At 28.9% G+C, this 25,834-nt stretch overlaps 2 protein-coding genes across 4 annotated transcripts in view; one reads left to right on the forward strand and one right to left on the reverse strand.

The window, feature by feature from the left end:
• The window catches only part of LOC111418380 (Kinesin family member 19A), a 68,691-nt gene that overhangs the window by 14,075 nt on the left and 28,782 nt on the right, over positions 1–25,834 (forward strand). For 2 of the 3 annotated variants that reach the window (XR_011640289.1, XR_011640290.1), the window contains 4 exons: positions 322–1,672; positions 6,142–6,355; positions 6,767–6,896; positions 6,959–7,174. Coding sequence is in view for 1 of the 3 variants with exons in the window: in XM_071195740.1 (XP_071051841.1) it covers positions 322–1,672; positions 6,142–6,355; positions 6,767–6,896; positions 6,959–7,174; positions 7,250–7,283 (1,945 nt within the window). In the remaining 2 variants the exon portion in view is untranslated. Of the gene's footprint in view, positions 1–321; positions 1,673–6,141; positions 6,356–6,766; positions 6,897–6,958; positions 7,175–7,249; positions 7,614–25,834 lie in introns of those variants that run through there. The other variant, XM_071195740.1, reaches the window with a different exon arrangement.
• LOC111422663 (pH-sensitive chloride channel 2-like) lies at positions 12,241–24,516 on the reverse strand. Its single transcript, XM_023055879.2, has 6 exons — positions 24,359–24,516; positions 23,939–24,284; positions 13,520–13,982; positions 13,147–13,468; positions 12,881–13,088; positions 12,241–12,827 (listed from the first exon to the last, which is right to left on the reverse strand). The coding sequence occupies exons 1-6, from the start codon at positions 24,421–24,423 to the stop codon at positions 12,600–12,602; spliced, it is 1,632 nt and encodes a 543-aa protein (XP_022911647.2). The 5' UTR covers positions 24,424–24,516; the 3' UTR covers positions 12,241–12,599.

Raw genomic sequence — 25,834 nt, forward strand, 5'->3', positions numbered from 1 at the left:
TTTGACCTTCGATCGCGTTCTAAACGGTTTAAAGAAAATTATGATTATTTTTGGGGTTATTTCTTATTCAAATTGAAAATTTTCGTCTGACGTCACCTGCAATTAAATCGCTGAGTCGGTTTTAATTATTCAACATTTTTTAGCAATTAAGAAACAATTACTTCATTAACGTAATATCTCTTCCAAATGATTTTAAATTCTATCGATTAAACATTTGTCATCGTGTAATGGAGTTATTGGAAAAAGCTTAAGGAAAAGGGCTACAAATTTACTTTCTAAATTATTTATGTTAAGGAAACTTAATTTTTTTTTATTTTTTAGATTTAACGCAACTGTTTTTGCGTACGGCGCAACGGGGGCTGGAAAAACGCACACTATGGTGGGGGATCAAACGCAGCCCGGAATCATGATAAGAGCCCTAAACGACATTTTTCACACCGTAAAAACGAAAGAATCCGAATTTTCCGTCACAATGTCTTATTTGGAGTTATACAACGAACAAATTCGCGATCTCCTCAACCCATCAACGGGTTACTTAGAATTACGCGAAGATTCCCGAGGTCGCAACATCCAAGTCGCCGGTTTATCCGAAATCTCAACAACCTCAACCCACGAAGTAATGACTTTACTACAAAAAGGGAATAAAGCACGAACGGTAGAACCAACAGCCATGAACAAAACATCCTCAAGATCCCACGCCCTTTTAAGCGTAACCGTTCGCCACACAATCCCCCTCGACAAAAAAGACCACCTCCGAATGCGAATCAAACAAGGAAGATTATTCATGATCGATTTAGCCGGATCAGAAAGAGCCAACAAAACGAAAAATCGCGGAAAGCGATTACAAGAAGGCGCCCACATAAACAGATCTTTATTAGCATTAGGAAATTGTATAAACGCTTTAAGTGGAGGGGCTCGTTACGTAAATTACCGCGATTCAAAATTAACGAGATTACTAAAAGAGGCTTTAAGCGGAAATTGTCGAACGGTTATGATAGCGCACGTTTCCCCAGCTTCGAATCAAAAAGACGAATCGAGAAACACATTAATTTACGCCGATCGAGCGAAAAATATTTCGAGTAAAGCCGAAAGTAACATTCTGGACGTTTCGTATCACGTCACTCAATATCAAACCGTCATTAATGAACTTCGCGATGAAATTTCGAGGTTACAACAAAAAATGACGGAAGAGCGACCGAGATCGGCTGATGTTAATAAGTTAACCGCCGAACAACGAAGCAACGAAGTGAAACAATTAAGAGAACAAATAGTGGAAACGTTTAAAATGCAAATGAAGTTACGAAGGAAATTAATGGAAATCGATTCTCATTTATTAGGGTTAGGGATGGAAGCTGAAAGGCAACATTTGATCATTTCGCATTGGGAGTCGAGGAATAATAAGTTGTATAAAAATCATGGATTGAAATCGAGGGCTCAAACTCAACAGACGCAAAGGAGGAGGCAAAATTCGACCGCTGAAAGCAGTAAATCTGCCGATTTTTCTGAGGTTGATTCGGATTTCGATGGGGAGGCCGAAGGCGAATTGGCTGTTCAACAAGCTTGGGGGGAATTGGCTGATATTGAAAGGGAGCAGGAGCGATGGTCTGATTTGAGGATACAAATTGAACATAAATTGGAACATTGTAGACAAACTGGAGTTTCTTTGGAGGATGTAAGAAAAGCCATTAAAATAAAAATATTAATTTTTTTGATTATCATTAATAGGGCATGGAACTTTTGTAACAAAACGATTTCCCCCCTCCACTCGTTCTGATTAAAAGAACAGCATATTGTTCAGTGGGAAATTAAAATTTCAAGTTAGAAAAAAATTGTTTTAACAAACACTGTTCCTGAAGTAATTCTAAACAAATTTTGTTAACAACATTTTTTGATTAAATCAACAATAAGGATATAACCTCAAAAATATTAATTTTTGTACCATACTGTTCAGTGGGAAATTAAAATTTCAAGTTAGAAAAAAATTGTTTTAACAAACACTGTTCCTGAAGCAATTCTTAACAAACATTGTTAACAAAATTTTTTGATTTAATCAATAATTAAGGAGATAACCTCAAGATACTAATTTTTCCGTTTTTGTACATAATTACACTTGGATGCTTAATTAATAGAAATGTAAAATTTTTTTATTAAGATAATTGATTCAAAATCGAAATTGAAACAAATTTTATTTAAAACATTTTTTGATAAAAACAATAATTATTGAGATAATTAATTTTGATAGCATACTATTCAGAGGGAAATTAAAATTTCAAGTTAGCAAAAAATTGTATTAACAAGCACTGTTCCTGAAGTAATTCTAAACAAATTTTGTTAACATTTTTTGATTAAATCAACAATAAGGATATAACCTCAAAAATATTAATTTTTGTAGCATACTGTTCAGTGGGAAATTAAAATTTCAAGTTAGAAATAAATTGTTTTAACAAACACTGTTCCTGAAGCAATTCTTAACAAACACTGTTAACAAAATATTTTGATTTAATCAATATTTAAGGAGATAACCTCAAAATAATAATTTTTCCGTTTTTATACATAATTACACTTGGATGCTTAATTAATAGAGATGTAAAAATTTTTTATTGAGATAATTGATTCAAAATCGAAATTGAAACAAATTTTATTTAAAACATTTTTTGATAAAAACAATAATTATTGAGATAATTAATTTTGATAGCATACTATTCAGAGGGAAATTAATATTTCAAGTTAGCAAAAATTTTTATTAACAAACACTGTTCCTGAAGTAATTCTAAACAAATTTTGTTAACAACATTTTTTGATTAAATCAACAATAAGGATATAACCTCAAAAATATTAATTTTTGTAGCATACTGTTCAGTGGGAAATTAAAATTTCAAGTTAGAAAAAAATTGTTTTAACAAACACTGTGTCTGAAGCAATTCTTAACAAACATTGTTAACAAAATGTTTTGATTTAATCAATAATTAAGGAGATAACCTCAAAATAATAATTTTTCCGTTTTTGTACATAATTACACTTAGATGCTTAATTAATAGAGATCTAAAAATTTTTTATTGAGATAATTGATTCAAAATCGATATTGAAACAAATTTTATTTAAAACATTTTTTGATAAAAACAATAATTATTGAGATAATTAATTTTGATAGCATACTATTCAGAGGGAAATTAATATTTCAAGTTAGCAAAAAATTTTATTAACAAACACTGTTCCTGAAGTAATTCTAAACAAATTTTGTTAACAACATTTTTTGATTAAATCAACAATAAGGATATAACCTCAAAAATATTAATTTTTGTAGCATACTGTTCAATGGGAAATTAAAATTACAAGTTAGAAAAAAATTGTTTTAACAAACACTGTTCCTGAAGCAATTCTTAACAAACATTGTTAACAAAATTTTTTGATTTAATCAATAATTAAGGAGATAACCTCAAAATAATAATGTTTCCGTTTTTATACATAATTACACTTAGATGCTTAATTAATAGAGATGTAAAAATCTTTTATTGAGATAATTGATTCAAAATCGAAATTGAAACAAATTTTATTTAAAATATTTTTTGATAAAAACAATAATTATTGAGATAATTAATTTTGATAGCATACTATTCAGAGGGAAATTAATATTTCAAGTTAGCAAAAAATTGTATTATCAAACACTGCTCCTGAAGTAATTCTAAACAAATTTTGTTAACAACATTTTTTGATTAAATCAACAATAAGGATATAACTTCAAAAATATTAATTTTTGAGCGTACTGTTCAGTGGGAAATTAAAATTTCAAGTTAGAAAAAAATTGTTTTAACAGACACTGTTCCTGAAGCAATTCTTAACAAACATTGTTAACAAAATTTTTTGATTTAATCAATAATTAAGGAGATAACCTCAAAATAATAATGTTTCCGTTTTTATACATAATTACACTTGGATGCTTAATTAATAGAAATGTAAATTTTTTTTATTAAGATAATTGATTCAAAATCGAAATTGAAACATTTTTTATTTAAAACATTTTTTGATAAAAACAATAATTATTCAGATAATTAATTTTGATAACATACTATTCAGAGGGAAATTAATATTTCAAGTTAGCAAAAGAATTTATTAACAAACACTGTTCCTGAAGTAATTCTAAACAAATTTTGTTAACAACATTTTTTGATTAAATCAGCAATAAGGATATAACCTCAAAAATATTAATTTTTGTAGCATACTGTTCAGTGGGAAATTAAAATTTCAAGTTAGAAAAAAATTGTTTTAACAAACACTGTTCCTGAAGCAATTCTTAACAAACATTGTTAACAAAATTTTTTGATTTAATCAATAATTAAGGAGATAACCTCAAAATAATAATTTTTCCATTTTTATACATAATTACACTTAGATGCTTAATTAATAGAGATGTAAAATTTTTTTATTAAGATAATTGATTCAAAATCGAAATTGAAACATTTTTTATTTAAAACATTTTTTGATAAAAACAATAATTATTCAGATAATTAATTTTGATAACATACTATTCAGAGGGAAATTAAAATTTCAAGTTAGCAAAAAATTGTATTAACCAACACTGTTCCTGAAGTAATTCTAAACAAATTTTGTTAACAACATTTTTTGATTAAATCAACAATAAGGATATAACCTCAAAAATATTAAATTTTGTACCATACTGTTCAGTGGGAAATTAAAATTTCAAGTTAGAAAAAAATTGTTTTAACAAACACTGTTCCTGAAGCAATTCTCAACAAACATTGTTAACAAAATTTTTTGATTTAATCAATAATTAAGGAGATAACCTCAAAATATTAATTTTTCCGTTTTTGTACATAATTACACTTAGATGCTTAATTAATAGAAATGTAAAATTTTTTTATTAAGTTAATTGATTCAAAATCGAAATTGAAACACATTTTATTTAAAACATTTTTTGATAAAAACAATAATTATTGAGATAATTAATTTTGATAGCATACTATTCAGAGGGAAATTAAAATTTCAAGTTAGCAAAAAATTGTATTAACAAACACTGTTCCTGAAGTAATTCTAAACAAATTTTGTTAACAAAATTTTTTGATTAAATCAACAATAAGGATATAACCTCAAAAATATTAATTTTTGTAGCATACTGTTCAGTGGGAAATTAAAATTTCAAGTTAGAAAAAAATTGTTTTAACAAACACTGTTCCTGAAGCAATTCTTAACAAACATTGTTAACAAAATTTTTTGATTTAATCAGTAATTAAGGAGATAACCTCAAAATAATAATATTTCCGTTTTTATACATAATTACACTTGGATGCTTAATTAATAGAAATGTAAAATTTTTTTATTAAGATAATTGATTCAAAATCGAAATTGAAACAAATTTTATTTAAAACATTTTTTTATACAAACAATAATTAATTTTGATAGCATACTATTCAGAGGGAAATTAATATTTCAAGTTAGCAAAAAATTTTATTAACAAACACTGTTCCTGAAGTAATTCTAAACAAATTTTGTTAACAACATTTTTTGATTAAATCAACAATAAGGATATAACCTCAAAAATATTAATTTTTGTAGCATACTGTTCAGTGGGAAATTAAAATTTCAAGTTAGAAAAAAATTGTTTTAACAAACACTGTTCCTGAAGCAATTCTTAACAAACATTGTTAACAAAATTTTTTGATTTAATCAGTAATTAAGGAGATAACCTCAAAATAATAATATTTCCGTTTTTATACATAATTACACTTGGATGCTTAATTAATAGAAATGTAAAATTTTTTTATTAAGATAATTGATTCAAAATCGAAATTGAAACAAATTTTATTTAAAACATTTTTTTATACAAACAATAATTAATTTTGATAGCATACTATTCAGAGGGAAATTAATATTTCAAGTTAGCAAAAAATTTTATTAACAAACACTGTTCCTGAAGTAATTCTAAACAAATATTGTTAATAAAATTTTTTGATTTGATCAATAATTAAGTACATAACCTCAAAAAAAATTTTATATATATATTTTTATTGAGAAAACAACTTTTGTATGAAATTTTCTGCTGAGAACGAGTGGAGGGGGGAAATCGCATTGTTTTGTTACAAAAGTTACGTGCCCTAATCATTAATTAACTTATTTATTTTACAGAAACTCCCCGATTTATTATCATCAGATGACGAAAGAGAAATTTTAGCGTTAATGTGTCGCGTTCATGAATTGGAAGCCGATAAAATGGCTCTACAATCAGAACGTTTGGTGAGACAACATGAATTAAGAAGAAGAGACTTAGTTATTTTAAGATACGACCGACAAAGACAACTTTGCGAGGAGATTATTAGCAGGCAACGATCTCTTATAGAAGGTAATAAAACCGTAACAAATAATTTACGTGAAACAATAGTTGCATACCCATGCGTGTCGTCACGAACGGGCCGTCACCTAGTTTCAAGACTTAGCAGTTCTCCTACCAACTCTCTTTTGAGAGAGGCGAAGCGAGCGGCGTAATAATTTAATAAATATTTAAATATACATCCTTCTTTAATGTTGTATTCCAATTTTAAACACTCGTCATATTTTTAAAGATTGAGGTTATATTTTTTCTTATTAACATGAAGAAACCCTACAAAATTAATTACTATAATTAAATTAAATCATAATAAATAATAAAAAAGATTAAAAACTTACTTTATAACTTAAAAGCAACACAAATTGACGTTTAACATTTTAATTGATGGATTTTGAAAGATTCTTCTTAATTTTTTTATTAATTTAGAAGGCAAAATTAAGCTCCCACCTGACTTGCAAGAACTTTATCAATTATATCAACAAGAAATCCACGCTTCAACATACACTGATTATCCATCGACAGCTTCGATAGAAAAATTACCACCTATAAGTAAAATGTGAGTATAAACAAATTATTTTTTAAATTAAAATTAATTAAAACGCCTTTTTTTTAAATAAGCTATAGTGATCCGATGTTTAGAAGAAACACTTCAAATTCAGAACAAAGCGGTTCAGATCACACACCCCCATCTTCAGCGGAATCCGAGGAATTACCGCCATTGAATGACCCGAGTATTGATAGAGTGATGGGGCAAGTAGTTTCTAGGCCGGGGTTATCCATGAAATTACCACCTTTACCACCAAGTCCACCAATTCGAATTTCAAAACCACCAAGGTAAATAATTTATAATTACAGATTTCTTTATTGAGTTTCAATTAAATGCTAATAGATGGCGTTTATTTGTTCTAGCTCAAAATCAGAGAGTTTTGAGAAAATTGAGTAAATAATTAATTTATGTAAAAAAAAAAATCTAAATCGCACAAAAATTTAATAATAATAATTATAAATAAGTAGGAAATATACATAAAAACGTTGTTGATAATAATACTGACATCTTTGGCGAATTAACGTGAATACATAATAAGTAAATGATGCAAAAAAAAATAATAATAACTTAGAAACTATTATAAAAATAAATACAGTTTTCGAAAATAAAAGGTGTCTTTCAACCTTTTCTTATTCCATCATCAATTTTAATTCCTTATATAATTTTATTTTAATGGGAATGCTTTTTATTACTTTTATATATTTATTTAACCTTTTTTATGGTTATGACAAGGACTGTAGAATCGAAAAGTACTGCTATATCTTTTCTTCGATCTTTTCTAATCCAGAAAATGACGTCAGTATCGGACCAATACGCTGGTATCACCTGTTGTTGTGTTCTTTGTGTGTTTTTAGAAGATTTATCGTATAGAGAACGTTCTAGTTCTAGGTCTAGTGTTAGTTCTATTTTTAATTGTTATTCAGCGCTAGATTGTTGTATATTTTTATTGAACTAAAAGTAATATTAAAAGGCCACGGAACTTTTGTAACAAAACAATACGATTTCCCCCCTCCACTCGTTCTCAGCAGAAAATTTCATACAAAAGTTGTTCTAAATTAAATTCTAAAACGATTTTTTCAATAAAAATATATACAGGTGTCCCACCTAAGTTGCCTCGGTCCATAGCCGAATTATGATTGAGTTTTTCAAAAAATGTTCCAGATAAAAGTTGAATCGAATCATATTGTACATATTTTAAAATTAGTTTCAGTAATGGCGGACTTCCGCTTCTACCGGAAATGGATATCAACTTTGTTATTTTAAATGGAACAGCCTGTATATTATTGCATTTTTGGATTCTTTGTGAAATTTCAATGGTACTTTGTTAAGGATACCTTAGGTCTAACTGGTATCGTTTTTGAATTATATGACGATTTTCGAAAAAAATGACATTTGCAGCGTCTTATAAATTTGGCAATATTGCCGAAAGTGTGAAAGCTAGAAAGATTTGGTTTTCTGTTTTGGATTAACAATAAAAGAACGCACGTTAGCTAATAGAAAATTATGCATTTATATTACGGAATTCTTAAGTAGGGATCTGTAATTTTCGAACTTTTTAATCATGGATAACTTATTTTTTTTAAATGGAACAATATACCAATTTTTGCATAAATGGATGTAAAATTTAATTTCCTTTCAGTTTTATACAGGTATCATGGTGTCTATCTTCAACGGTTTTGAAGATATTCCCGATTTTTCAGTTTTTTACGATAGATATGTATTGCGAAGTAGGCTTAGGACTGGTAAAATGAAATGGACGCTTTGCAATACTATTAAAAATTGAAGTAGGCTTGGAAAACAAAATAGGTAAACTGTCATTACTGTTCCACGCATTAGAACTGTCATTAGTGTTCTACGCATTAGAACTGGTTTTCAAAGTATTATTTGTTAACATAATAATTAAAAATGTCAAATACGCGGAAAGAATTAGTCGATATGGTTTTCGTTCTCGGCGAATATAACAAGAACGTTTTGTTAGCGTCAAGACTTTACGCACAACAATATCTGGAAAGAAGCTGGAAAGATTTACAAATACTGGATCCGTAAAACGTACTAAGCGCAACCGTAATAACTCCGTACTTACGGATGAAAACCAGTTGCACGTATTGTTAGCTGTGCAAGAAAATGCAGAATCTAGTGTGCGTGAAATAAGTAGGAGGACAAACATCAGTAAATCTTCGGTACACAGGATTTTAAGAAAATATAATTATCATCCGTATCGAATCCAGTTGCACCGGGAAATTACTGAAGGCGATTGCGAAAGCAGGCTGTTATTCTGTCAGTGGGCAATTGAAAGAACTAATCTTGATGCCAATTTTTTCGGACAGGTGATGTTTTCGGATGAAGCTACCTTTCACAAAAATGGGTTTGTGAATCGTCACAATTGTCATTATTATAATACAACAAACCCCTATCGATTCCTTGCAACGCATAGCCAGTACAGATGGTCAGTGAACGTTGGGCAGGTGTCATTGGAACGCATATCATAGGCCCTTTCTTTCATAATCAACGTTTGACGGGTAGGATTTATTTAGAATTTTTAGAAAATAGTTTGGGCGTTCTGTTGGAAAATATTCCACTAGCTATTCGTTAGTAGATGTGGTTCCAACACGATGGTGCTCCACCGCACAATACCGCCCAAGTACGTCGGTATTTGGATGTGTCCTTTCCGGACCGCTGTTAGATGGCCTCCGAGATCGCCAGATCTTACCACTTGCGATTTCTTTTTATGGGGTTTCATTAAAAACAAGGTTTATGAGACATCACCAACTACTCCTGACGATATGCGTCAACGCATTGTAAGAGCTTTTCAAGAAACACCAGAAATTCTCAGAAATGTGCAAAACTCCTTACAAAAACGATTTCTATTATGTAGTGAACAAAACGGACAACATTTTGAACATTTGATGCAATAGTGTTTTTTTATTTGTGTTTTGTTTCCAGTGGTCTTGTTGTGTTTTGTTGGCCACTTTTTAAGCATGCCAGTAATATTTCTGCCAGTCCCAAGCCTGGTAAAATGCAAGGGGAAGGTGGCCGGCGCTGCGAAATACGTATCTATCGTTAAAAACTGAAAAATCGGGAATATCTCCAAAACCGTTGAAGATAGACACCATGATACCTGTATAAAACTGAAAGGAAATTAAATTTTACATCCAGTTATGCAAAAACTCGTATATTGTTCCATTTAAAAAAATTAAGTTATCCATGATTAAAAAGTTCGAAAATTACAGATCCCTACTTAAGAACTCCGTAATATAAATGCATAATTTTCTATTAGCAAACGTGTGCTCTTTTACTGTTAATCCAAAACAAAAAACCAAATCTTTCTAGCTTTCACAGTTTCGGCAATATTGCCAAATTTATAAGATGCTGCAAATGTCATTTTTTTCGAAAATCGTCATATAATTCAAAAACGATACCAGTTAGACCTAAGGTATCCTTAACAAAGTACCATTGAAATTTCACGAGGAATCCAAAAATGCAATAATATACAGGATGTTCCATTTAAAATAACAAAGTTGATATCCATTTCCGGTAGAAGCGGAAGTCCGCCATTACTGAAACTAATTTTAAAATATGTACAATATGATTCGATTCAACTTTTATTTGAAACATTTTTTGAAAAACTCAATCATAATTCGGCTATGAACCGACGCAATTTAGGTGGGACACCTGTATATACAAATTTTTTTGAGGTTATGTTCTTAATTATTGATCAAATCAAAAAATTTTATTAATAATATTTGTTTAGAATTACTTCAGGAACAGTGTTTGTTAATACAATTTTTTGCTAACTTGAAATTTTAATTTCCCTATGAATAGTATGCTATCAAAATTAATTATTTCAATAATTATTGTTTCTATCAAAAAATGTTTTAAATAAAATTTGTTTCAATTTCGTTTTTGAATCAATTATCTTAATAAAAAAATTTTACATTTCTATTAATTAAGCATCCAAGTGTAATTATGTATAAAAAGGGAAAAATTATTATTTTGAGGTTATCTCCTTAATTATTGATTAAATCAAAAAATTTTGTTAACAAAATTTGTTTAGAATTACTCCAGGAACAATGTTTGTTAATAAAATTTTTTGCTAACTTGAAATTTTTATTTCCCTCTGAATAGTATGCTATCAAAATTAATTATCTCAATAATTATTGTTTCTATCAAAAAATGTTTTAAATAAAATTTGTTTCAATTTCGATTTTGAATCAATTATCTTAATAAAAAAATTTTACATTTCTATTAATTAAGCATCCAAGTGTAATTATGTATAAAAAGGGAAAAATTATTATTTTGAGGTTATCTCCTTAATTATTGATTAAATCAAAAAATTTTGTTAACAATGTTTGTTAAGAATTGCTTCAGGAACAGTGTTTGTTAAAACAATTTTTTTCTAACTTGAAATTTTAATTTCCCACTGAACAGTATGCTACAAAAATTAATATTTTTGAGGTTATATCCTTATTGTTGATTTAATCAAAAAATGTTGTTAACAAATTTTGTTTAGAATTACTTCAGGAACAGTGTTTGTTAATAAAATTTTTTGCTAACTTGAAATTTTAATTTCCCTCTGAATAGTATGTCATCAAAATTAATTATCTCAATAATTATTGTTTTTATCAAAAAATGTTTTAAATAAAATTTGTTTCAATTTCGATTTTGAATCAATTATCTTAATAAAAAAATTTTACATTTTTATTAATTAAGCATCCAAGTGTAATTATGTATAAAAACGGAAAAATTATTATTTTGAGGTTATCTCCTTAATTATTGATTAAATCAAAAGATTTTGTTAACAAAGTTTGTTTAGAATAGTTTCAGGAACAATTTTTGTTAACACAATTTTTTTCTAACTTGAAATTTTAATTTCCCACTGAACAGTATGGTACAAAAATTAATATTTTTAAGGTTATATCCTTATTGTTGATTTAATCAAAAAATGTTGTTAACAAATTTTGTTTAGAATTACTTCAGGAACAGTGTTTGTTAATACAATTTTTTGCTAACTTGAAATTTTAATTTCCCTCTGAATAGTATGTTATCAAAATTAATTATCTCAATAATTATTGTTTTTATCAAAAAATGTTTTAAATAAAATTTGTTTCAATTTTGATTTTGAATCAATTATCTTAATAAAAAAATTTTACATTTCTATTAATTAAGCATCCAAGTGTAATTATGTATAAAAACGCAAAAATTATTGTTTTGAGGCTATCTCCTTAATTATTGATTAAATCAAAAAAATTTGTTAACAATGTTTGTTAAGAATTGCTTCAGGAACAGTGTTTGTTAAAACAATTTTTTTCTAACTTGAAATTTTAATTTCCCACTGAACAGTATGGTACAAAAATTAATATTTTTATTGTTGATTTAATCAAAAAAAAATGTTGACAAAGTTTGTTTAGAATTGTTTCAGGAACAATTTTTGTTAACACAATTTTTTTCTAACTTGAAATTTTAATTTCCCACTGAATAGTATGCGGTTCTTTGAATCAGAACGAGTGGAGGGAGGAAATCGTATCGTTTCTCAAACTAACAACATTACAAAACATGAATAGAATAAATAAAGTATTTACTAATTCAAAGTGTGAAACAGTTTAGTAAGATTTAGCAGTCCTCTTAGATTCTTGAGTTACATTTTAAAATTCTTTTTTTCATTTTCCTTTTGAGATTCAAAAAAAAAGATCGCTATTATTATTCATTTTTGATTTAGACGATTAGAACAACCGTCCAAAAGACGATGTTAAAGAGTGTAAATAAGGCGGGGAAAAATATTCTCGATCGCTTATCGATCCAAATCGCAACCTCTTGCGGGCTCATCGTCGTCCATTTACGCGGTTTGTTCTCTTTCTCGTCTTGATCTAAATTCGTCCCGCTTTCAATTTGTATGATGTTATCAGCACTTTGTGTTATTATCTTAGGAATATCCATCGGGCTCTAAAATTAATTGCATTAATTAATTAAAAAAAAAATTGTTAGGATAAACTTACGTGAACCGTTAAATAATTATTGTATTTAAATTCTTTATTGTCATTACAACTTCCATTACTTCCATTTAAACTTCCAACTGATCGAGATTTATACAAAGCGTTTTCTCGCCCAAGCGCGGTTTTCTCGAACTCTTTTCGCGCTAATTTCGGCGTTAGGGTCGATTTTAATATGTACTTGCTGTTTACTTTGATTAAAGCAACTTCTTTCCTGGAAAAATCGACCAAATAATTAATAATTATCCGAAATGATTAATTTCGTTTCTTACTTTCTCCTCCAAATGATATTTACAAATGCGAATTCAACCATTGAGGCGAATATAAAGAGGGCGCAAACCAAAAACCAAATCTCGCTGACTTTAATGTAAGAAACTTTCGGGAGATTTTTGGTTTGCCCCGAAGCTAAGGTTATAAACGACAACATCGTAGAAGCTCCTAAAGTGACTCTAGGAGCTGCGTTATCGGCTTGTAACCAAAACGTCACCCAAGAGGTGCAAACTAACATTATCGATGGGATAAAATAATCCATTAGATAATAACCGATCTCTCTTGCGACTTTAAACTCTAAAATTAAAGTGCTATAATTTCCGGCTAAAATGAAAAATAATTAATTTTTTAAAGCTTTGATTTTCATAAGCATACCAAAAGCTCCTTTTGATAACGGAGCGGGGGTTTCCCCGCTAAACGTGTGATGCTCTAAAAGTCGAAATTCGGTTAGATGTAATTGTGAGGCGACTTTGGCCGGGTCCTCATCGTCCCATTTCAAAACTAACTGCGACGAATTGTACGTCCAACTCATAAAATGCAAACTGCAAGTTTGCTCGTCGAACGGGAAATAAAGCAAGTCCATCCAACAATAAATCATCGCGGTCATTCGGTACGAATAGATCACCTCTCCCGTGGGCGAAATCGAAACGAACACGTCTTTGCCCTCCAAACCCATAATGAACGTGTCCTTTTCGTTCGATAAAACCAGATGGGGAATCCAAATTTTTTTTCTTAACGTGTCCTCGCCGAGCATGTGACCGCGTTTCGGCGAAATCGATTCGTAATTTAATCGCGTGTCCGTGTATCGGTATTGGACTAATATGTGCATTTTGAATTGCTAAAAATTAAATTAAATTATTAAAGATATTATTATTTTTTTTTAAATATCAGCTAGGAAATGCAATTTCCTTTAATTTGATACCAAACACGACCATGTAATCTTTATAATTAGACAAATAATGAAATTTTTAATTTTTTTTTAATTTAATTAATTAATTTAATTAATTTTTTTATTTTTAATCGTAAGCATATTGTGTTTGGTATCAAATTAAAGGGAATTTTATGCAAAATATTAATTAAAATTAATTTGAATCGAATTATTTTTTAATTTACTTTTTTGAATGTACAGGGTGTCCAAATTTCGATGGACACAACTCGAATACTAAATACTCTTTATAACTCAAAAACCGTGAAGACTACAAAAATTCTACGTGCACCGTTTTTACTTTTTTACTAAGTTTCCGGATAGCCGAGATACAGGAGGTGTCTGAAAATCGTAAATTTTGAAACACTCCCTGTATATCAAAAACGAAGATGGCTATGAAAATTTGGTTTGCGCCATTGTTTTACAAAAAAGTAGCTCAGGTTCGCGAAAGCCGTAACTTTCTATCTGTCATAATAACTGAGATACCCATCGAAATTTGGACACCCTGTACAGGGTGTCCCAATTTCGATGTCCGCATAGGCTATCTCCGAAACTAAAAGAGATAGAAAAAAAGTAGCTTACATGTCATGATCTCGTTTTTCGAGAAAATGCTAATGCCGAAAACTCCGAACAGCTATCGTCTTTTGTTTTCGTCCTATCGGCAAAAACTGAAAATTATGCGAAAACGACAATCGCGAATATCTCACTTATTATCAAAGATGGAGTATTATAAATAAAACATTATATGGGCAACTTTTTACGAAGAATTCAGTGGCGTAGGTAGAATTTTTTTCCCATTTTTTATTTTCGAGATTTTTGACGTAACTTTATTTTTTTAAATGGAAACCATAGTTGGCTATGACCTAAAATAATTTGTTATTTTCTTCTGATAACAAATATATATAGTTTGTGGGGCATATTTCTTATAGTTATTGAATAATTAACAAAAATTCATTTTGTTCTATCTAAACATAATGTATGTATTTAAAAGTTAATGTTGCTATGGTGATAACCATACATACTATGATGGAACATAATGTATCAAATAATTGCCAAAGTTTGTATTTAAAAATTCGATAACAACTTTGGCATTATGAGCTGGTATGATGCACCAGCATGTTAGGTGTCAAAGTATAACAAAACTAAATAAAACTTTACAATGAACTTCGAAAATTATGAAAATGTAACATGATGGAATGCTATATGTTATCAGATAAGAATGCGACGTTAGCCGCGGAATTATATTTCACAAGGTATTCAGAAGGAAGATAACCGCACGTAAGAACCTTCAGCCGGTTAGCAGAAAATTTAATAGATTTTTGGTCCATCCCCAAACCACGTGCAAAAACATACCAAAATGGCCTGCAAGAGGTCAATGTGATGAAGTCAATGTGTTGGCTTCACTTGCGATAAATCCATCAACATCTGGCAGAGAAATTGAACAAGACGTCTGACCCAAAAACCGCTGCTTCCGAATATGAAAGAAAAATATGTATAAACCATACAAAGCGGGCCTAACTCATTATTTACGTGCAGGAGATGTCAATCTAAGATTAGAATTTTGTAGATGATATTTAGAAAAATTAAATAATCTGCTGTTTGTTCAAAATGTCATCTGGACCAATGAAGTCTCTGAGTGTTCAAAGAAGGTTGAGGTTCAATGTATGGTGTGCCCTTTTAGATAATAGAATGTTGGCATATAGTATCTACCATAAAAACTTAAACTCAGGTAATACCTCAATATATCAAGGCAGCACATTGTGCCTTTAGTCGACAATTTGCCATTAAATAAGTCTCAAATGATATATTTTCAATATGACGGAGCACCAGCACATAATGCCAGAGTTGTCAGTGAATTTTTAAATACTACTACAAACTTTGGCAATAATTGGAAACAATGGGCACGTTCAGCCGGTGTCAACTGTTAAGTTGCTATATTAGCAGTCGCGGCTGAACGATATGCTAAGTCAGCGCTGTTACGCAGCAGTTTAGTAAATATCTCAGCGTAAGTAATCTGCGCTTAGTTTGTCAGCGGTTGTGAAATTCTAGGTTAGGATTAATATTTTTTGTTTCTCCCCTTTAATTTTGAAAACTGGCAGAACTGTATAAAATGAAATGAGCCTTAAAATCAACATCAGCATCCATTATCTCTTGTAATAACACAAAATTTTCAAAAATATTATTGTTGGCCATAGTTTTAGGTTATGCTGAACTGCTAATTCTCAATTGCTTGTTCAGCCGATTTCGTTCCGCTGTATTAAAGCTCATACAACTAGCTGACTGATTTAATTCAACTGTTGACACCTGCTGAACGTACCCAATGTTTTCCATCGTGGCATTGTTATCACCATAACAACATTAAGTTGTAAATACATACAATAGTTTTAGAAAGAACAAAAAAAATTGATACATTATGTTCCATCATAGTATGTATGGTTATCACCATAGCAACATTAACTTTTAAATACATACATTATGTTTAGATAGAACAAAATGAATTTTTGTTAATTATTCAATAACTATAAGAAATATGCCCCACAAACTATATATATTTGTTATCAGAAGAAAATAACAAATTATTTTAGGTCATAGCCAACTATGGTTTCCATTTAAAAAAATAAAGTTATGTCTCAAATCTCGAAAATAAAAGATGGGAAAAAAATTCTACCTACGCCACTGAATTCTTCGTAAAAAGTTGCCCATATAATGTTTTATTTATAATACTCCATCTTTGATAATAAGTGAGATATTCGCGATTGTCGTTTTCGCATAATTTTCAGTTTTTGCCGATAGGGCGAAAACAAAAGACGATAGCTGTTCGGAGTTTTCGGCATTAGCATTTTCTCGAAAAACGAGATCATGACATGTAAGCTACTTTTTTTCTATCTCTTTTAGTTTCGGAGATAGCCTATGTGGACATCGAAATTGGGACACCCTGTACAGGATGGTTCAAATTCGATGTCCGAATAGGCTAACTCGAAAACTATAAGAGTTAGAAGAAAAGTAGCTGACATGTCGTGATCTGGTTTTTCGAGAAACTGCTAATGCCGAAAACCTCATAGCGCTATCGTCTTTTGTTTTTCCGCTAGAGGCCAAAATTGAATTATTTGTAACAAAACAATACGATTCCCCCCTCCACTCGTTCTCAGCAGAAAATTTCATACAAAAGTTGTTCTAAATTAAATTCTAAAACGATTTTCTCAATAAAAAAATGTATAAAAATATATACAGGGTGTTCCGGTGACTCGGGACATAAAATTAACCTCACATACTAGAGCAAAAATGATGACGATTCGTGAAAAAAAATTATTATAAAAGTTCAGAAATTTTAACACATTTTTCTAAATATTTTCAATACCATTTATGGTAGAGCGTTGAAATTTGGTACAGGGTAAACAAATATCAAGCAAAATAATTGAACCAATTTTGACTTTGATCGCGCGGCGGCAACCATGCTATACAGAGTGTCCCTAAAATTTGTTTGCTCAGAACTTTTTTGTTCGCTCGTAACCCTACATTTATTTTTGTACCTTTTAATAGAAATTTTATTTTAGAAACTTTTATCACTCTTTGAAAATTTTGATAACATTGACCGTTTTCGAGTTATACGCGAAAATATTAAGCTTTGATTTCAATCGTAACAAACAAAAAAAGGAAACATACTATTTCGCAAAATCTGAGTTGGCGATGACAATTAAAAAACGAACTGAGTTAATAACCATTATTTGCATAAATTTTTAAGTGCAGATTTAGTTAAATCCAGTGTTAATTTATTTTAGTTGAATAAAAGAATGTAATTTCCAAAACAATAAATTTAATTTTCACAGTAACAACAAACAAGAACATAACAAAAATTCTAAACAAATAGTAATAAATAAAAAAGAAGAAAATAATACTAAAGCAGATGTTCAAAAACACTGCCTGATATCGCCGTCTTAAATTAAAGCGCACTCTGCGGTGAACATTGATCTCAGTTCGAAGTTGATCAAATGAATCAACAATTCGCAACCTCAGTTGATCAACTGAAGTTATTTCAACGCAGTAAACTAGCGATTTAACGCGTCCCAATAAATAAAAATCTACAGGTGTAAGTCCACCGTCCCAGAAAACGTTCCCTCAGAAATTGTTGGACAGCCTGTGTGCTATGCGCAGGAGCACCATCATGCATATACCACATTGCTTGCCGTGTGTTTAAAGGAACGTCATCTAAAAAATCATCCAATTCCTCTAAATATCGCCTGTATGTATGTTCATCCAGCCTTGATGGCAAGAAAACGGGTCCAATAATTACATCGCCCATAATGCCAGCCCAAACGTTAAGAGAAAATCTCCATTATGATTTCCAAGTTTTCTTAAATCTTGGATTTTCGTCCGCCCAACAATATGGCAATATTGCAGTCGCAGTGGGTAATCAGCCAGTCGAACTTCCTAAACTTTGTAACAATGAAATGGATAAAGCTGTTGCTCGTGAAGATCACGCCAGACAGTTGTTTTTGAAGTTAAAAAATGCCTCGCCATATCCAAAGTACTAGCTGTAGTATTTTCTTCTACGTAGTCTAGAATATCTTCTTCTAGTTCGGGTGATCGGACTGATCTTACGTTAATGTTGTTAGTAAATTTCGGCTTAAACGTCCCATTTTCCCTTAAACGGGTTTCAATCCTTAAAAATGTTTTTCGATTGGGCGCTCTACGGTTCGAAAATTTCTCCTGGTAACGGTTAGCGGTTGCTTGACATTGTCCTAATGTCAAAATCATGTCAGTTTGTTCACTAAATGTGTAACTCTCCATTTTGAACACTTAAAATTAATAAAAACTATCGTTTGTGTTTAAACGACATGAGCAAGTTGACAGCAAGTTGTTTTTTTTTAATTGCCATGGCCAACCTTGACTTTTTCGAAGATTTTTGTTTTTTAGTGTTACCATTGAAAACGAAGCTAAATATTTTCGCGTATAACTCGAAAACGGTCAATGTTATCAAAATTTTCAAACAATGATAAAAGTTTCTAAAATAAATTTTCTATTAAAAAGTACAAAAATAAATGTAGGGTTACGAGCGAACAAAAAAGTTCTGAGCAAACAAATTTTATGGACAGCCTGTATAGCATGATAGCCGCCGCCCGATCAAAGTCAAAATTGGTTCATTGATTTTGCTGGATATTTGTTTACCCTGTACCAAATTTCAACGCTCTACCATAAAAGGTATTGAAAATATTTAGAAAAATGTGTTAAAATTTCTGAACTTTGATGGCCCACATCTTGGCCATTTGAAGACTTTTATAATAATTTTTTATCACGAATCGTCATCATTTTTGCTCTAGTATATGAGGTTAATTTTATGCCCCCAGTCACCGGAACACCTGTATACAGGGTGATTTATAACATACGGAGCAGACTAAAAGAGTAGGTACTGGATGTAAAACTGAAGAGATTTTCTTAATAATGTTTTGTTAAAAACTTAATAGTTACATAGATATCGCATGTTAATTTTTTAAATAATTTAACGTCCATTTTTGAGAACCGCTGATATTCAGTAAAGAATAATTAAAATACTTGTCCGTTGCTAAGTAACCAAATCAACTGGATTGGCAGCAATAAAAACATGGTATCAGCGGTTCTCAATAAACAAACACCACCGTTTGAGCGTTTTAGCAAATTTTTAAATAGCCGTAACTGCTATGTTATAAAGATTTTATTATTTTTATTAATTATGCATTGTTTAAGTAAGCCCGAAATATTCGCAGTTTGAATTTAAATGTAGTGTAACACCGTATATGGTAAGAAATGCTCGGCCATTACTTCAATTTTAACGTTCTATATCTTTGTGATTATTAAGTTGTGGTCAAAACTTTATTAGAAAAATATCTTCAATTTGGCTCCTAGTACCTACCCTTTTAGTCTGCTCCGTATGTTATAAATCACCCTGTATACAAATTTTTTTGAGGTTATCTCCTTAATTATTAGCTTTGTTCGTTGGGACTGCACTACTTGCACTCACTTGCACTATGCAGTGTAGTGCAGATGTTGTGTGTTCGTTGGGGATAGTGCAGTTTAGTGCAGTTGCATTCATACTGTTCGTTGAGCCAGGTGCAGTGCAATTTAGTGCAGCCGGTGCAAGTTAGTGTAGATTTTGTTGCACCTGCTATCCATTAAGTTCAATAAGTGCAGTGTAACTAAAATGGCGGAATATTTGAAAGCGCGTTTTGTAATAATTAATATTGATATAAATATTAAGAAATAAAACCTTATAATAATTAATATTTGTTGTATTAGAGAACACAGTACATTCAATACCACTAGAGGTAGTAGAAAACTACCCCTACTTTTTTGGAATAATTTAAAAACTACCCTGTTGATTTTGGCTTCATTAAATACACTTATAGTACATTTAAAAATATTAATTATGTGTTTTTTCTTATTTAGGGGTGGCTGGGGTTAACTACCCTCACCACCCCAAATTTTTTTTTTTTTCAAGTACTGCTTATCGATTTTGGTGCAATTTAGCATGTGATTTCTTTATACGTTAAGTAGTACTTTTGAAAAAACTAATAAGGGTTAGTAGTTTGGTATAGAAAATATATTTCGCTAATAATTGAAAAAAATAAAAAATAATAATAATAATTAATGAATACTAAAAAAACATTCTGCGATAATTTCATTTTCCACGAGTATTTCGCTGACAATCTCCTGTTCGTCCATTTCAAATATTATACACTTTTTTTATAAAAATCTGTTCGTTGGGACCACGGTTTATACACTTTTCTGACCTGCACTAAGTTGACATGACATTGCACTGACTTACACTTCATTGCACTATGACGTCATACGAGTGCCATGTCGTGCAGAGTAGTGCAGTCCCAACGAACAAAGCTATTGATTAAATCAAAAAATTTTGTTAACAAAGTTTGTTTAGAATTGTTTCAGGAACAATTTTTGTTAACACAATTTTTTTCTAACTTAAAATTTTAATTTCCCACTGAATAGTATGCTACAAAAATTAATATTTTTGAGGTTATATCCTTATTGTTGATTTAATCAAAAAATGTTGTTAACAAAATTTGTTTAGAATTACTTCAGGAACAGTGTTTGTTAATACAATTTTTTGCTAACTTGAAATTTTAATTTCCCTCTGAATAGTATGCTATCAAAATTAATTATCTCAATAATTATTGTTTTTATCAAAAAATGTTTTAAATAAAATCTGTTTCAATTTCGATTTTGAATCAATTATCTCAATAAAAAATTTTTACATCTCTATTAATTAAGCATCTAAGTGTAATTATGTATAAAAACGGAAAAATTATTATTTTGAGGTTATCTCCTTAATTATTGATTAAATCAAAAAATTTTGTTAACAAAGTTTGTTTAGAATTGTTTCAGGAACAATTTTTGTTAACACAATTTTTTTCTAACTTAAAATTTTAATTTCCCACTGAATAGTATGCTACAAAAATTAATATTTTTGAGGTTATATCCTTATTGTTGATTTAATCAAAAAATGTTGTTAACAAAATTTGTTTAGAATTACTTCAGGAACAGTGTTTGTTAATACAATTTTTTGCTAACTTGAAATTTTAATTTCCCTCTGAATAGTATGCTATCAAAATTAATTATCTCAATAATTATTGTTTTTATCAAAAAATGTTTTAAATAAAATTTGTTTCAATTTCGATTTTGAATCAATTATCTTAATAAAAAAATTTTATATTTCTATTAATTAAGCATCCAAGTGTAATGATGTGTAAAAACGGAAAAATTATTATTTTGAGGTTATCTCCTTAATTATTGATTAAATCAAAAAATTTTGTTAACAAAGTTTGTTTAGAATTGTTTCAGGAACAATTTTTGTTAACACAATTTTTTTCTAACTTAAAATTTTAATTTCCCACTGAATAGTATGCTACAAAAATTAATATTTTTGAGGTTATATCCTTATTGTTGATTTAATCAAAAAATGTTGTTAACAAAATTTGTTTAGAATTACTTCAGGAACAGTGTTTGTTAATACAATTTTTTGCTAACTTGAAATTTTAATTTCCCTCTGAATAGTATGCTATCAAAATCAATTATCTCAATAATTATTGTTTCTATCAAAAAATATTTTAAATAAAATTTGTTTCAATTTCGATTTTGAATCAATTATCTCAATAAAAATTTTTTACATCTCTATTAATTAAGCATTTAAGTGTAATTATGTATAAAAACGGAAAAATTATTATTTTGAGGTTATCTCCTTAATTATTGATTAAATCAAAAAATTTTGTTAATAATGTTTGTTAAGAATTGCTTCAGGAACAGTGTTTGTTAAAGCAATTTTTTTCTAACTTGAAATTTTAATTTCCCACTGAACAGTATGCCACAAAGATTAATATTTTTGAGGTTATATCCTTATTGTTGATTTAATCAAAAAATGTTGTTAACAAAATTTGTTTAGAATTACTTCAGGAACAGTGTTTGTTAATACAATTTTTTGCTAACTTGAAATTTTAATTTCCCTCTGAATAGTATGCTATCAAAATTAATTATCTCAATAATTATTGTTTCTATCAAAAAATGTTTTAAATAAAATTTGTTTCAATTTCGATTTTGAATCAATTATCTTAATAAAAAATGTTTACATCTCTATTAATTAAGCATCTAAGTATAATTATGTATAAAAGCGGAAAAATTATTATTTTGAGGTTATCTCCTTAATTATTGATTAAATCAAAACATTTTGTTAACAATGTTTGTTAAGAATTGCTTCAGGAACAATGTTTGTTAAAACAATTTTTTTCTAACTTGAAATTTTAATTTCCCACTGAACAGTATGCTTTTGTTACAAAAGTTCCGTGCCCTAATTATAACTAAGACATTATATGGACACTTTTTTACAGAGAATTTGATGACGTAGTCAAATTTGTCGGTTTTAAATTTTGAGATATTATCACGTTCTTTTAAATGAAAACAACCACTGATTATTCGCTTAATAAATTCGTTATTTTTTTCTGATTACAAAAATATAGGGTTTGAGAGGTCTATTTTTTATTGTTTTAAAATAAAACTAAAAATAAACTTTTCTTTTAGTGTCGTCGAAGAAATTAAATTTACAGTTTCCTGTAAATTATAACTAAAAATTAAAAAAACATATTTCTGATATTTGAAACAAATTTATTTTTAATTTATATATGTTTTACACAAATTTGGAATAGATTGCATTATTTCACATTTTTTACTACGATTTAATATTATTTTTAAATGACTTAATAAATTATCGATAGATGGATGATTAAAGTGTCACTTTAAAAATTACGAAAATTTTGAAAAGTTTGATATGTTAGAATGTTACATAATACAAAATTATTTGTTTTTAAATACCAGAAGTTATCTTCGTAGCTTACAGGAAACTGTAAATTTAATTTCCTCGACGACACTAGATGGAAATTTTATAAAAAAACTTAATTTTTAACTTTATTCGAAAACAATAAGAAATAGACCTGTCGAACCCTATATTTTTGTAATCAGAAAAAAATAACGAATTTAAAAAACCGAAAAATTTTTTGACTCTTGACTAATCATGACATATAAGCTACTTTTTTTCTAACTCTTATAGTTTCCGAGTTATCCTATTCGCCCATCGAATTTGAACCACCCTGTACTTTGTGATAAAATTCAGTTAGGAAATGAAATTTCCTTTAATTTGATACCAAACACGAATATATTTCGGCTAAAATTAACCAAATATGGAATTTTTAATTTTTTTAATTAATTAAATTAATTAAATTTTTTATTTTTAATCGTAAATATATCATGTTTGGTATCAAATTACACGAAATTTTACGCTCTTTCCAAAAATATCCTTTAATTAATTATTTTTTTGACTTTTTAATTACCATTTGCTCCATAGCTTCAATATGTCTAATATCAATTTGAAGCGTAACATCAGTAACTTGATCTTTATCGGGTTTCGTTAACTTATCATAACGACAATCTTGTGTTAATATGGTTGAAAATCTCGTTTGAGTTAACTCATCGTAATTTCCGCTTAATTCTGGGCAAACCGATTCAGTCTCAATAACTTTATTATCATCTTCAACGAAATTTAGGCCATCTTTTATCGTCGTTTGATCAATTTCCGTTTTATTCTTAGCGAAATAAGTTGAAGCAATTTCTTGGGTTAAATTTAAATTGTTAATCGTCGTTGTTTTATCCCAAGTTTCAGTTGTTGGCATTGAACAACTACAAATATCATAATGTAATAAAAGATCGAACGATAACAACGTTTTAGAGAAAAATGCTTTAAATTCGTTTACCTTTTGCGAAAAAAATATACCACAAAAATTAAAACGAACCAAATTTTTAGCACTCGCGACCACATTTTTGATTATTAATAATTATTTATTAATTAAATTGTTAATTAACGTTTTAATTATTAAATAAGAGTTTGATTCGCGTATTAATTTAAACTAAACTAAAACTGTAATGCATCGCGCGTACTAAAACGCAGGTGAACGGAAAGTATATGTTTAAACGGCTTAAGCGTTCGGTTATAAAGTGTCCCCTTCCTTTTCTCGATAATATTCGCTTACTTTAAAAACGAAAAAAAGTAAATAAATAAAAAGGTTAGAGAGAAAGAAAAAATTCTTATCAGAATACGCGACTTTTCCATTCAAACTCTCTCCAAATAATAAAAAAGGCCAATTTGAACTCGTACATTTTATTGTTTCCTATTAATCATTTGCAATGTTAGAATTGGATTTGTTTGATAAATAATTCTTAACAAATTTCTTTTTATTTTAATTTATTTTAATTTGTCGCCGGATAAATTTAGACTTTTAAATAAGCCGAGACATCTCGTTTACACCTCTTTAAATTCTTTAAATATCTTCTAACTGGAGTAAATTTCGATAAAAATTTCAAATCGAAAATAAATTTGTTAAAAAAATCTTCTTAGTATCAACATTTTATGATTTAATTACACTCACATGAGAAATACAATGATAAAGCGAACGGTCTTATTAAAATTTATTATTTCTCGGTGAGAGCGATCCTTTTATGATTGTTTAGTCGGTGACTAATAAAACTAAAGCAAAATGCACAATGCGGAGTAATAAAATCATTTATTAATCACGACGTGGTTAATTTGAAAATAGGATTATGTCACAAACAAAAAAAATATGTTTTTTCTTTCTTAGAAGAAACTTGATGCTAAAAACGATGTGTCATAAGTAGGGCACGGAACTTTTGTAACAAAACGATTTCCCCCCTCCACTCGTTCTCAGCAGAAAATTTCATACAAAAGTTGTTTCCTTATTGTTGATTTAATCAAAAAATGTTGTTAACAAAATTTGTTTAGAATTACTTCAGGAACAGTGTTTGTTAATAAAATTTTTTGCTAACTTGAAATTTTAATTTCCCTCTGAATAGTATGCTATCAAAATTAATTATCTCAATAATTATTGTTTCCATCAAAAAATGTTTTAAATAAAATTTGTTTCAATTTCGATTTTGAATCAATTATCTCAATAAAAAAATTTTACATCTCTATTAATTAAGCATCCAAGTATAATTATGTATAAAAAGGAAAAATTATTATTTTGAGGTTATCTCCTTAATTATTGATTAAATCAAAAAAAATTTGTTAACAATATTTTTTAAGAATTACACCAAGAACAGTGTTTGTTAAAACAATTTTTTTCTAACTTGAAATTTTAATTTCCCACTGAACAGTATGGTACAAAAATTAATATTTTTGAGGTTATATCCTTATTGTTGATTTAATCAAAAAA

Source organism: Onthophagus taurus, chromosome 5, assembly GCF_036711975.1.
Source record: "Onthophagus taurus isolate NC chromosome 5, IU_Otau_3.0, whole genome shotgun sequence".
Classification (NCBI taxonomy): domain Eukaryota; kingdom Metazoa; phylum Arthropoda; class Insecta; order Coleoptera; family Scarabaeidae; genus Onthophagus; species Onthophagus taurus.

Coding starts and splice junctions, on each gene's coding strand:
- LOC111422663 (XM_023055879.2), bottom strand. CDS start 24,423: ATGTGGTCGCGAGTGCTAAAAATTTGGTTCGTTTTAATTTTTGTGGTA. Junction 13,089..13,146: donor AATATCATTTGGAGGAGAAA/GTAAGAAACGAA, acceptor CGATTTTTCCAG/GAAAGAAGTTGCTTTAATCA. Junction 12,828..12,880: donor ATAATTATTTAACGGTTCAC/GTAAGTTTATCC, acceptor AATTAATTTTAG/AGCCCGATGGATATTCCTAA.